This window comes from Electrophorus electricus, chromosome 14 (genome assembly GCF_041902795.1).
Source record: "Electrophorus electricus isolate QZ-2024a chromosome 14, ASM4190279v1, whole genome shotgun sequence".
Taxonomy (NCBI): Eukaryota; Metazoa; Chordata; class Actinopteri; order Gymnotiformes; family Gymnotidae; genus Electrophorus; species Electrophorus electricus.
The window spans coordinates 21,058,014-21,072,768 of NC_137510.1; the positions used below are offsets into that span (position 1 = coordinate 21,058,014).

General features: G+C 43.7%; 1 protein-coding gene across 1 annotated transcript; it reads left to right on the plus strand.

The window, feature by feature from the left end:
• The first annotated feature begins 1,436 nt into the window (after positions 1 to 1,436).
• scxb (scleraxis bHLH transcription factor b) lies at positions 1,437 to 6,682 on the plus strand. Its single transcript, XM_027000045.3, has 2 exons — positions 1,437 to 2,451; positions 4,743 to 6,682. The coding sequence occupies exons 1-2, from the start codon at positions 1,888 to 1,890 to the stop codon at positions 4,779 to 4,781; spliced, it is 603 nt and encodes a 200-aa protein (XP_026855846.2). The 5' UTR covers positions 1,437 to 1,887; the 3' UTR covers positions 4,782 to 6,682.
• Positions 6,683 to 14,755: the final 8,073 nt, after the last annotated feature.

The window sequence follows — 14,755 nt, forward strand, 5'->3', positions numbered from 1 at the left end:
GCGGTGCTGCGTGGAGGATTAGTTCCGAAGTTTGACAGCACCCTGACCCATGCCAAAAAGAGTTCAGCAGCTCTGAGATGAGAGCAGGAGGGGGCCGCTCGGCGAGTGGATGAGATTTTAACACTGAAAGGAAGGAGGGAGATCGAGAGGCAAGAATAATAGCAATCAGATGCTGATAGCACTGCTCTGCTGCTAACAGCATCATGCAGAGATATTAAATATCCTTTGTCACACCGAGAAACATTTTTCTACCAGATAACACTGTTACAAACCACTTTGGAGTGACAAATTGCTGATGGTAGGTGATAACAGTTAAATGGTGAAATCAGTTTAAACTTTTCAATATGTTATATATGAAGACTAAATTAATACGTCTTTTTAGTGTGGTAACATAGTAATGCAAATATATACAGAACTATACAGAATATATAAACAGAGCTAAAGATACTCCAGTTCTTATTGGTAACTTTGTTGCTGTTACTTTTCAACAAATGTTTTTCAATGGCCAGCTTCAAACCTTTTCTCTGTTTATGACTCATCATTGCCTCCAGTGATCATTTCAGCACTACGTCAGACGGTGAAACCGGAGCCAATGTGGACAGTGTGTGTCAGTTTGAACTCACAGAGCTCGACTCTCCACCTTATGGAACCTTCCACTGCCCTGAAGCACTTCCTTGCTAATCAGAGCTTGCGTTGCATCTGGCCAGCGTCTGTGTCCAAGTGTTGATATTGGCAATATTTTTAAAAATGATGCAGGACTTAGATATTAAAATATAATATTATTACGTGTGACATTCACACTCAACAACTGTCTGGTTGGTTTAATAGTTTCCCCTAATGTAGCCCTACCTGCATATAGGCTATAGGAGCTATTAATGATATCATGAAATTAGTTAACTAGCACTGGTTGGGTTTGGGACTGGAAGACACAAGAGTGGTTGATAGTATTTGTTTTTTTGTGAGAAAGACGTTTGGTTATTAATGAGAAAAACAGTGCTTTATCTTGCAGTAATAAAAAATGGAATAATAGGATAGAATAAAAAGTTTTTCAAATAAAATATAAATTACAGAAACTGGTAATCAGTTAAGGGTGAAAGGCTACAGAAGAACAGAAGTTATTCTCACCAGTGTTCACTGAGTTTCGTTTCTCACTACATCAATATAAGAGGACGTTTTTAAAAATCAAACGTTAAAAACAAGAGCGAATGAGAGCTCCTCTGCTTTCTCGTTCTCCCCATCACTCTTTCACCAGCTCCCTGCATTTTGCATTTACAGTGGAAGAGGGGGAGCAGTCCCCAGCTACTCCTCCCACTCACTCACACACACACTCACTCACACACTCACACACACACACACACACACACACACATGCACACTATAAAGCCAAAGCATAAGGAAACACTCAACCAAAATAACACGTGGAACTGTTGAGGGGATGCAAGCTAGTGGGACACACTCTCTCTACTCATTCACTTACCAGTCACCCCGGCTGCAGCCTGACACCAGGCTACTTCAAAGTGCAGCGCGCAGAAGACACCGGAATGTCAGATTATAATGAATGAATCATCGTGAATGGCTGAGTGGCTGAGTGGCTGAGTCTACCATCACCGGTCTGGTTTGAGAAACTGCTGGATCTCCACAGGCAGTGGAACCGTGGCTGTCGTTCTGTGCGTGAGCGAGGGACCTCGGTTTGTCCGTGTATTCGCATGCTACCTGCAAAAACAGACCAAAGGCTGCTGGTTACAGAAGAGGATTAAGGGGTAGGAGGTTGCCTCTGCGCTACAGTGGGTAGAGATAAGGACCCAGGGTTTGTCTCTGTGGCTCAGAGAGAGGTTCAGCGGAGAGAAGGTGGAGAGAAGCTGGGAGCAGGAGACCGAGCAGGTGAGGATGTCCTTCGCAATGGTTCGCGCGTCTCCTGCTCATTCACTCTACTCCAACATCAGCATACTCTCGGAGGACGACGAGAATGGCAGCGAAAGCTCAGGGTCTGAGGACAGATCTGTCCGCGTGTCCGCCGCCGGCTGTGGTGCGGTCAGATCGCACCCGCGCAAACGTAAATACGGCTGCCGGCTGTCGCCCGCATCCCCGCCTCTCTGCCCGCCGGTCTCCGAGGTCCGGCAGCGCAACGCAGCCAACGCCCGCGAACGGGACCGCACCAACAGCGTCAACGTGGCCTTCACCGCCCTGCGGACGCTTATACCCACCGAGCCCGTCGACCGCAAGCTGTCAAAGATTGAAACGCTGCGGCTGGCCTCCAGTTACATCTCGCACCTGGAGAACGTGTTGTTAGTGGGGGAGGCGTGTGGAGATGCGCAGCCCTGCCATCGGAGCCCCGGAGCCCTGGATGGCCACCTCCATAACTCTCACAAGCCCCCTGCCCTGAGCCTGGACTCAGAGAACTCCCAGCCCAGACAGATCTGCACCTTCTGCCTCAGCAACCAGAGACGACTGGTGAGTAGAAGACTGTAGCTTTTTTTGCTTTGTGAACAGTGAGATAAGTCGATATCATACAGAGCACATTTTAGTAGATGTAAAATGCGTTTGGGGGCTGGATTCCATTCACCTTGCATTTGCCATTATATTTACATGGTGTTTGGCAGACGCTTTTATCCGGAGCGACTTACAAAAGTGTTTTGCTTGATATCTCCCTGGAAAGCTTATTTTTGTGTTAGTACGACTAGGCTAGCATCTAGAGATAACTCTGAGCTGACAGAGACAATCGTCAGAAAAGATTTAAAAACCCCACAGAGAATGCAAGTGCAGTTAGGATTTCAGCACAACACCCATTTATAAGTGAAATCATTTTGCTGAAACTTTATGAAAAAGAAAAAGAGCATATGACGCTAATTGACTTGTGCTTGTGACATCTAGATGGTATATGATTTGGAGTTACGTTTAAGAATTCATAAAATTTGTTCGTTTCATCAAACAACTGATCAACGTTTCTTTACGTCTCACTCTTTCAACTAAATCCTCTTGTAAACACCCTGTTGAGGTTTCAGAACACATACTCAGTTATGGAAAAATGACATTATTTTCAGCCATCAGCGCCGTGCTTGAAAGATGGCGCAGAAATCTTAACTTCCACCTTCCCCTTCCAACCTCAGCCACACGTTAGCAATTGGCAATTAACATTTCACAGTATATATTTATGGATAGCTGCTTCTACTGAGATTTATATCATCCTTTATGTCTCCAGTATAAACACAACTAATTTAGTGCCTGAGACTGGGCAGTGAGGCGCACGCTGTACAAAGCATACAGTACTTATTTGTCCTCAGAAACCTTCGTAAACAACATTTCCTGACTGCCACAACAAACCTGTCCGACAGCCGCTGAAAGTCAGAAATAAGACAAGAACGTGTGAAGTGACATCAGCAACCAGCAGGGTGTAGACAAATAACAGAGTCCCACGTGTCTGTTGTGCTCTGGAAACATCTGGGCTCGAGTGAATCACTCTCCCACTGAGGGTGCTGATCTAAGATCAGTGAATACTGGGAGGTGCTCCTAAATAATCATCTGTTCTCTGTGAACTATGACTCAGAGCCTCTTGATTACCCGAGTAAAGCTCATAGGTTGCATAATGTAGTGGATTTGAAAATACTGAAGGCAGGCTGTACTGAAAATATAGTACAGGCATAAATTAAGTACTTTCTTATTGTTTTACTAAAGCAATGCTTGAACACCGATCAAAGAATGAGGGTTATAATAATTAATGGTTAGATTTAATTAGCTTTATTGCCAAGAACAATGCGTTTATTCTTTTAATATTATGCATTAAACACTGAGGTTTGTTTTATTTGATGATGTTGAACACTTCACTCCCCTTTTCTCTCTCTCTGTCACTGACACACACAAAAACTACTCCTCAGTATCAAAACATTCATTCATTAGTACAATAACTTCATTCAAGAACTATGCAATTCCTTAGTCTCGGTCATACAGTATTTGTTTTTTCTCCAGTTTTAAGATATTTAGTAATACAAACATTTCACTAATCCATAATTCTGCTCTAACGCATGACTAGTACCTCAGGAAAGTGGCTGGACAAATGACAATAGATATTGCAGTATTTCACGGAGGCGCCCATAAAACACAATGCTAATAATGTTTTTGTTCTCAGCTGAAAACTGTGATCTGAAACCAAAGCATCACCCAAGTCAGCAAAGCAGTGTGAAATGCTAAGACCATTTCTATGTATGAAACAATGCAAACAATATCATGTAGCACACAGTCATGCAGCCAGACAAATCTAAACCCACTGTGGTCTAAGCATGCTGAAGTCACTGACCTCGGGTGACCTGGCAGTGTGAATATGACGAACGCGTGCCAGCTGGCTCTCACAGCTCACCGGCGAGTGGAAGCCTTGAGGAATGCTGCCCCCTCAGCTCAGGGTCAAACACCCTCCACCTCAAGGAGATCTGGCTCCCTACGGGCCTCCACTCTCAGATCGATCCCTATTAGTTATACAGTTCGGCGTTCAACGCTCATTTGAATTGATGTTGGATCTTTGTTTGTATTGAAAATTTCGTACAGTAAATCCAGCTATGCTTAGCTGAAACGACTAAAGCTTTACTGTGTAAAATATAACCTGCAATCCAACAAGCTTGTAGTTGAAGATGTTGAATTTACGTTTTGTGTTGTTGTTGCTGTTATAGCTGTTGCTGTTGATGGTGGTGGTGGTGTAGTTTAAGACACTGGCGATGTATAATTTTCTTGTTGCTCTGGCTTTCCTGTTTCAGAACAAAGACAGAGAAAGAAAAGCAGCCATAAGAAGTTAATGCGAGAGAACGTGCAGCAGAGAGATGGGATCTGCAACTTACAACTGTTCTGTAATGTGTTGCAAGTAAGCTGTTTTACTTAGCAACATCCTACATAAAGGCTTCTTTACCCGGTAACTGCGCACCTCTGGAGGGTTTGCATCACTGTGGACATAGGCAGCTACTGGCCTTCATTTTGCCATGTGGAAGAGCTTTGAGGGCCTCACACTGGCAGCGGTAGGGTTTGTGAGACACACCACACGTTAAGACTCCAGTTCCACCAACAAGAAGACGATGGACTACACAGGACTGCCCAGAGGTAGGAAGACAACTCCTGATGTTGAAAATGGGTCATCACGAGGAAGCAATCAGTCATCAGTTGCATTAAGGTGAACCACTTCAGTGGTGACCTGCTCAAGCTCCATATGCAGGAGTGGAAGGACATATATTGGATACATGAACATTAGCCCTTCACTGATTTGGTTTGTTTTGCAATGTGAGTATGAAACACTGCGCAAATTTGGATGATATCAAGTAAATAATAATATTTACTCATGCAGCAGTTCAGTGCTCCAGCTTGATATGTTTGGTTCTATTAGTACCGTTGGTGGTAATTTTCTGAAGTTGTAAATGAAATAAGAGAGAGAGAGAGAGAGAGAGAGAGAGAGAAAGAGAGAGAGAGAGAGAGAGAGAGACACACACACACAGAAAGAGAGAGAGAGAGCGAGGGAAACAGGTTTAGTTCACACATAGCATCGGATGAGATCTGCAGGTAATGTTCTAGCAGACTGTCTATCACATACTGTCCTCTACTTTACCTTTGGGTTCTATTACACACACACACAAACACACACACACGCACACACACACACACACACACACACACACACACACACACACACACACACACACACACACACAGTGAGCAATAGCAAGAGAAGCAATGCATATGTGCATTCTCCCTTCAAGTAGAGCAATTCCCTCTAATATCCACCCACTTTAATTCTTCATACAGATCTTTCTTATTGTCTTATGTATGATGCAAATTCAAGCTTGAGATCACAGCTAGCTTTTAACTCCTGGTCCTTCACCCTTCAAAATCTGCTACCTGCTTTCAAGCGTTTGGCAAGGTTTGGACAGTAATTAGACAGTAACTACAGAACCATTGTACCTCACCAGTTGTTTTTTTTTTTTTTTTTCTTGTCTAGTCCAACAAATACGATACAGGAACACATTCTTGAACTAGTTGCTAGATTATCCCTGTCACTGGTGTGACATTATACTGCAGGATGTTTTTGAAAGGCAAGGCTAGCTTTGCATAGAACATACGGCAGGGCTCCGCACAACTCATCAGACCCATCTGCTTCAGGTTGGCCATATCTGGTCCAGTGGAGACTTTGTGAACTGTAACACGTCTAGTGTCCTCACATCATTGAGCTCCGTTCTTCCTTTTCTGTCTGAACCCTTTATCCAACAACAACATGGGCCGATCCTCTCCCACGGCAGTGACATGGCCTGCCCGAGACCCCCACTGGGGCAGGTGGAGGGATACTGGCTGCCCAGGTTCAATGGGAGCTCGTTGTAGGGGTGTTATTGTTCACGTTGCACCGTAGCCTGTCGGTTGCAGCGATTGACACTTGCGGGGGCAGACGCTGGAGGCCAATGAAGGGCAGAAAGTCTCATTATTTGTGGTTTCTGAAAGACATCAATCAAATGAGATACAGCACCAACTGACTCTGCGATGACATAAAGCTGTAATTTATGAGTGGTTGAACTCCTGGTTCCTGTGACAGAATCCCTGAAGATGTATAATTTTAATGTCAACACCAAACCCTTTTTTTCCCGACGTAGCGCAAGAGTTATAAATAAATAAATCCCTTTAATTCATTAAAAATAATAATAATAAAACCTAGCAAAATCTGTTTGTGTGTGTTTTTTTACATGGTACTAATATTAATATCACTGTTGCAGGGCTGCCTGGTATTGGCTTCTTGGGACTTTTTTTTAAATAAAGTACGATATTAGAATATATTCAAATCTTGTACATATATTTTCAAAATCTAAAGAGTACATTGCATATTTTCAGTATATGAAATATTTGTATGTAAAAAATAAAATATGTATGCTCCAAATATGCAGGTTTTGCCAACCAAAAGCAAAAGTAAAATAAGATCACACTAGAGTCCTTGAGCAGAATACAAATGCGTGAAGTATACATAAACTCAGCCCAGACAGAATGACTCAATACATGAGTTAAACAATCTAAGTGCACCTGCGCTGTGAAACTGGAAGCAGAACAAATGTCCTCACAGCATTCCTATCATAGTGATTCTGGAATCGCTAGAACTCTGTGAGTTTTATGGGCAGTGGCATAACTTGAAAAAATCCATTTAAAGGATGCTTTAACACATTGTATGATACCCATATTCAGTTCATTCCGCCTGACAGGCTCTGCAGCAGGACCCTGTTTGGGTCAATGTTTCTACCACAGCCTGAGCGCAGGTACAAGGTAGTCTTCTGTCCCTCTTTTTATACAGTCTCCGTAAAGAGTAATGAATGCTTCTACCTGGCACAAAGTGGTTTTACATCTTATCCTAACGGCACCATAATGTTACAATGCCGTCTGATGAACCATTGAAAATGAATCTTCTTCTCTAAGGCACCATAAATGCAGTCGGCAAACTTTTGGAAGTAGCAGCACCAACTCTGGGAGTGAACTTCCCCCAGCCAACATTGCCAACAACCAGCCCTGCTGTGGCCAGAAAATATGTAAATGTAATTATTCTTGTCAGCACTGCAATGTAAGTATGTTTCATTAGCCTGTAAATAAAGGCTTTCCTGTTTACGCAGTTGCAAGCAGAGAGTCATTGGTGGCATCCAGTACATGTGTAGCAGTGTCCAGGGACCTCAGCAGTCTGGCCAGCACCCTTACCCATAGTGCCTAGCTGGACTGGGTGGCACTGCATAAAAAGAGGACAAGACAAAGAGTCCTACAAACAGCAAACACACACACACACACACACACACACACATACACACACACACACATACACACACACACACATACACACACACACACACACACACACACATACACACACACATACACACACACACACACACACACACACACACACACACACACACACACACACACACACATACACACACACCAGCCCCCATCTCCCAACACACTTCTCCCTGACTTGTCACACCTACACATATTTATACATGCATACATGCACCCACCTGCACACCTTCACACTAACACACACCCCATTATACATATTACACACACACAAACCCAATTGCACAAGCACACACACACACCGCTATCCACATCCACATTCACGCACATATATTCACATGCAGACACCTGCCCCATTTGCCCTAACATACACCCTGTTACACACCCACACACACAATGCATTCACACACACACACATTCACACATGCACGCACTTCTCACACCTGGCCCCCCTTCTCTAACACATAGAGACATACACCCATGTGCACACACACCCATTTAAACAGACACACATGTTCACACTGCATACACACACCTGCCTGACTGAGCAATCCACAAACCTTGGCTTCCTGCCTCCTAACCCTGTCAGTTTTCTAGCAGTAAGAAATTCCTCTCCATTTTTATTGACTGTAGACTAATTGTTTCCTGCTGAGACAGCTGCAACCGGGCCGAAATGCTTCACAATGGCCGGCTAATTTGGTCACCCTTAACCCTGAGTTTACAGGATCTAAATACTTGAAATGTAATTCAAGTATATCACAAACAATAAATCAAAATAAAATTGTACAGTTGTACTCACATGATTTTTTGGGACAGTACCTGAAGTTTAAATTGTTATCTTAATGAATTTCATGTGTAAGCCTAATCCTGTGCATGCTTTCAACTCAATAGAAAGTGAGCCCTGGTGATTGGCTCGTGCATGGGGAATACTCCCTCTTTGTGTTCCTCAGTCCTTCCACACAGCATGCTGTGCCAGCAAACTGCCATACCTGTTTATTCTTGTGTTTTTATTTGGCACAGCTTATCTTATTACAGCGTCTAGTCCTGGCCAATATGTAACCTAAGTCTTATCATTACTTGGTGAACCTTTTTTCTCTAGCTGTGCGTGGGATTTTCTCTTTCGTAGTGATTTTTTTAGCTTTACTGTTTTTGCACTTTACTGTGGTTTTGCAAGGAATGCAACAGCTCTGAAGCTCTCCCACGCAGGCGAAGCCATACCTTCTCAGTGTTGCTTCCGTATAATTAGGTAAAACAGAATATGCAACACGCAGAATGGATACAAAATTTTTCTCAAAGGGTTGCCCCCCTTTTTCTTTTTTCTTTTTTCATTCTCACTCGCGGAGCACTACTGACGTTTGACAGGAACGGGAAGCCATACCCAGACCTTGATTAAAGCTGCAGTAGCTCATATTAATTACAGTGGACAAGGTCATCTTGTAAAGTAATAGTTGTGGTGTGGAAGGCATTAATGAACGCATGGTAATCATGCAATGCAGGGCCCATAACCCTGGCTGACTGGAGACACTGCAGATAGAGGGAGAGGTACCGTGGACTGCACACAGCTGCCTCTTTCTCCAGCTTTAACAGGCCCACAGAGGCCAGAGATTCTTCTGCATATATGTTCCTCTGAACCCGTACATACACTCCAACCCTCCAACACTAGCCCCAGCTGACCCGCCAGGCGCCTCGCTCCTCGTCTCCCCACCTTATCCGAAGGTCCAGTGCGGGGACAGAGTTAAAAAGTTTTGGTCATAAAGTAAGTCTCGGGAGCCGCCGCGAGCGATCTGTCGGCTCCCAGAGGCTCACTGCACAAGGAGGCAGCACATGTGGGGGGAGGAGAGAGAGAGAGAGAGAGAGAGAGAGAGAGAGAGAGAGAGAGAGAGAGAGAGAGGGAGAGACACAGGCATAATGCACAGCCCTGTTCGGGCGTTAAGAGCCAGATCCCACTGCACTTTATCCTGTCCAATTGGGCCTGGGTTTTAATGCTGGAAAAAGTCTTCCCCAGCTGTCAATCACAGGCTTTAATAAAAACACAGCATAATGCTGCGGTCTCACTCACTCTCCTTCTGCCCAATGAGAGGGGCGTCTGCAAAAAATCCAGGCTTTTATTAGCCACAGCCTGCACTGGAAAATTGGGATTGTAGCAGGGCTCATCTGGTGGACATTAACCAAGCACCTGGAGCTTTAGGCAATCATGAAATTAAACTCGGGTATTAAAGACAAAATGAAAGCGCTCCACTCCCAGGCGAAGGGGTTGCTGTCTTTTTGACGCATTTAATCAAATTTCCTGCAGGCGGCATGGGCTCTGCACACGGAGTGTCAAACAACACCCCCCTAGCAGGATGTGTTTGTTTTCCTTTGTGATAGGCTGCATAAGTGATGATTCATTCATTTTTTTAGTGTGGTCCTTTACAGCCAGAACAGGAGATACCCTTGAAATGGGCTAACAGGGTATTTTAGAATTAATGAATTTCGTCTTATGTTGAACTCCATATCAATGTGGCATTCTTTCTCCATGCCTTATAATAAAAACTTTGGATTTTTTAGATTTCTTTCTCTCCTAATAAGGTCTATAGCTGCCACTACCTGTGACAGCAAACTTTAATCCAAGGCCCCACACAATCACCACTCTAAGTGCTGTCTTGTGAGAAGGAAGTTCAAATCACTCACGAAACATTTCATCCATCATCAGGAGATGACAAATCATACAGTTGAGAACATTGGCACAAAAGCTATGCTATAGGGAGTATGGAAACCAGCACGTTTAAGGAGCAAAAACTGTCTGAAAAACATCAGCTACACTCAGCAAAGGGGGAGGGAGAGAGAGGGAGAGAGGGAGAGAGAGAGGGATAGGGGGAGGATGGAGGAAAGAGAGATTCTGGCCCATAGTCTGGACACATTAAGCCTGTCTGCAGGCTGTCAGCAGTAGGGTGCAATAACTAATTTCACATCACTCCAGAATAAGGTCTCATTTGAAGGTAAATGCCTTCCTGGTGCCAAGAGGGAGCCAGTCCCTAGTCAAAGTAACTCAAACAACTGGCCAGACATCCAGTTAACAAATTATTCAGACACAACACACACTGCACACCAGCTCCACGTTTAGGGAGGCCTGCACCGCTGAGTGTGTTCACTCGCAAACGTTTTCTCCAGCCTCTCCCAAAGGAGGTTCTCATGTGGAGGTCCTCATTCGGAGGGAGGGCCCGCATGCACAGCCTCCAACAGCAGTCAACACCCCCCACCCCCGTTCCTTTAACCCTACGCATGGAAAAGCCATCGGGTAGCAAAACCCACTTCCGCCCACAGTGGTAGCTCAGGGCGGATGCGGAGTGCTCCCACATGTTCCTTCCCCGTCCGCAGAGCTGGAAGCAGCTCCTCGGCGCCAGAGCCAAACGGAAGCACAGGTTGGCTCAGGGAGACTGACCGGTCGGTTTGTGGTTCGCAGGGGGTTCCAGGGGGTTATTTTTAAAACACCATCTGGAATTCCTTGTTAGTGTTGAATTTCTGTAAAAATGATCCCACCTTTATTATTTAAGATAAGCCAACTGCCTCATCTCTAAATTCAGATATTTCACCATGCAGAAAGGTTATTCTCCCAAAAAGGCTAAGGCATACCAAATAGGCCTTAGGGACTTAAGGAATACAACATAGAAATGCCCTATTCAATTTATACAGCTAAAATACAACAAATGTGATCATAATTTGAAGCCATTTTGGAAGTACATCCTGTAATAAAAACAATGCCGTAATATTTCAAGCATGCTTTATTAGAATTGAGAGAGAGAGAGAGAGTGAGTGAAAGTAAAAGCATTTTTAGGGGTCAAATTTTCACTTGGACAGCACAGAACCGAATGTCACAGATTCTTTCAAGAACTGTTCATAAAGCAAACAAATGTACTGCCCAGTGGCTTATTTGGCAGTAGCAAAGCATTTGCTGAGTTCTAATAAACACAGACTAGCAGACAGCTTCACGTATCCACAAGTCGGGGAAAAATGTATTGTGACTGATGCTGGTCATGTGACCATGGAAATGACACATTCTTGCTGCTTTCTGCTATGTCACATTTTGTACACACTGAACAAAAGTTTTTGTTTAGAATTTGTAGTCTACTAATATTGAAGCTTCAATCATATATACTGTAAATTCACATAATATAACAAAGACCTTTTATTTAGAAAAAAAATTGCACGGAATTCCAGTAGACGTTCTCCACTAGAAGTTCTCTACAGTCACACACTAGTCTAACTTCATTAAAATGAACTGCAGAAGACAGAAGACAAACAAAGGCTTTTGATTTAGGCTGAGGTCTTAAGTGATTTAAAAATGTTATTTACAAGATACACTGATTAATGCAACTTTACTGCAGAGTTTCTGGCAGCATCAGCGGCTTTTATAAAATCCTACAATAGTTTCCCATGTGGAAGCAATAGCAAGTGCAGCTAAGCCATTTTAATGCCAAAATAGAACAGAAAAATGCAACCGTCACTAGTAATTGAAACAAAAGACAGGATGGCTTTAGACGAGTAGAGGTAGAAAAGACAGGATGGCTTTAGACGAGTAGAGGTAGAAAAGACAGGATGGTTTTAGACGAGTAGAGGTAGAAAAGACAGGATGGCTTTAGACGAGTAGAGGTAGAAAAGACAGGATGGTTTTAGACGAGTAGAGGTAGAAAAGACAGGATGGCTTTAGACGAGTAGAGGTAGAAAAGACAGGATGGCTTTAGACGAGTAGAGGTAGAAAAGACAGGATGGTTTTAGACGAGTAGAGGTAGAAAAGACAGGATGGCTTTAGACGAGTAGAGGTAGAAAAGACAGGATGGCTTTAGACGAGTAGAGGTAGAAAAGACAGGATGGCTTTAGACGAGTAGAGGTAGAAAAGACAGGATGGCTTTAGACGAGTAGAGGTAGAAAAGACAGGATGGCTTTAGACGAGTAGAGGTAGAAAAGACAGGATGGCTTTAGACGAGTAGAGGTAGAAAAGACAGGATGGCTTTAGACGAGTAGAGGTAGAAAAGACAGGATGGCTTTAGACGAGTAGAGGTAGAAAAGACAGGATGGCTTTAGACGAGTAAAGGTAGAAAAGACAGGATGGCTTTAGACGAGTAGAGGTAGAAAAGACAGGATGGCTTTAGACGAGTAGAGGTAGAAAAGACAGGATGGCTTTAGACGAGTAAAGGTAGAAAAGACAGGATGGCTTTAGACGAGTAGAGGTAGAAAAGACAGGATGGCTTTAGACGAGTAAAGGTAGAAAAGACAGGATGGCTTTAGACGAGTAGAGGTAGAAAAGACAGGATGGCTTTAGACGAGTAGAGGTAGAAAAGACAGGATGGCTTTAGACGAGTAAAGGTAGAAAAGACAGGATGGCTTTAGACGAGTAGAGGTAGAAAAGACAGGATGGCTTTAGACGAGTAGAGGTAGAAAAGAGGATGGCTTTAGACGAGTAGAGGTAGAAAAGACAGGATGGTTTTAGACGAGTAGAGGTAGAAAAGACAGGATGGCTTTAGACGAGTAGAGGTAGAAAAGACAGGATGGTTTTAGACGAGTAGAGGTAGAAAAGACAGGATGGCTTTAGACGAGTAGAGGTAGAAAAGACAGGATGGCTTTAGACGAGTAGAGGTAGAAAAGACAGGATGGCTTTAGACGAGTAGAGGTAGAAAAGACAGGATGGCTTTAGACGAGTAGAGGTAGAAAAGACAGGATGGCTTTAGACGAGTAGAGGTAGAAAAGACAGGATGGCTTTAGACGAGTAGAGGTAGAAAAGACAGGATGGCTTTAGACGAGTAGAGGTAGAAAAGACAGGATGGTTTTAGACGAGTAGAGGTAGAAAAGACAGGATGGCTTTAGACGAGTAGAGGTAGAAAAGACAGGATGGCTTTAGACGAGTAGGGGTAGAAAAGACAGGATGGCTTTAGACGAGTAGAGGTAGAAAAGACAGGATGGCTTTAGACGAGTAGAGGTAGAAAAGACAGGATGGCTTTAGACGAGTAGAGGTAGAAAAGACAGGATGGCTTTAGACGAGTAGAGGTAGAAAAGACAGGATGGCTTTAGACGAGTAGAGGTAGAAAAGACAGGATGGCTTTAGACGAGTAGAGGTAGAAAAGACAGGATGGCTTTAGACGAGTAGAGGTAGAAAAGACAGGATGGCTTTAGACGAGTAAAGGTAGAAAAGACAGGATGGTTTTAGACGAGTAGAGGTAGAAAAGACAGGATGGCTTTAGACGAGTAAAGGTAGAAAAGACAGGATGGCTTTAGACGAGTAGAGGTAGAAAAGACAGGATGGCTTTAGACGAGTAGAGGTAGAAAAGACAGGATGGCTTTAGACGAGTAGAGGTAGAAAAGACAGGATGGCTTTAGACGAGTAGAGGTAGAAAAGACAGGATGGCTTTAGACGAGTAGAGGTAGAAAAGACAGGATGGCTTTAGACGAGTAGAGGTAGAAAAGACAGGATGGCTTTAGACGAGTAGGGGTAGAAAAGACAGGATGGCTTTAGACGAGTAGAGGTAGAAAAGACAGGATGGCTTTAGACGAGTAGAGGTAGAAAAGACAGGATGGCTTTAGACGAGTAGAGGTAGAAAAGACAGGATGGCTTTAGACGAGTAGAGGTAGAAAAGACAGGATGGCTTTAGACGAGTAGAGGTAGAAAAGACAGGATGGCTTTAGACGAGTAGAGGTAGAAAAGACAGGATGGCTTTAGACGAGTAGAGGTAGAAAAGACAGGATGGCTTTAGACGAGTAAAGGTAGAAAAGACAGGATGGTTTTAGACGAGTAGAGGTAGAAAAGACAGGATGGCTTTAGACGAGTAAAGGTAGAAAAGACAGGATGGCTTTAGACGAGTAGAGGTAGAAAAGACAGGATGGCTTTAGACGAGTAGAGGTAGAAAAGACAGGATGGCTTTAGACGAGTAGAGGTAGAAAAGACAGGATGGCTTTAGACGAGTAGAGGTAGAAAAGACAGGATGGCTTTAGACGA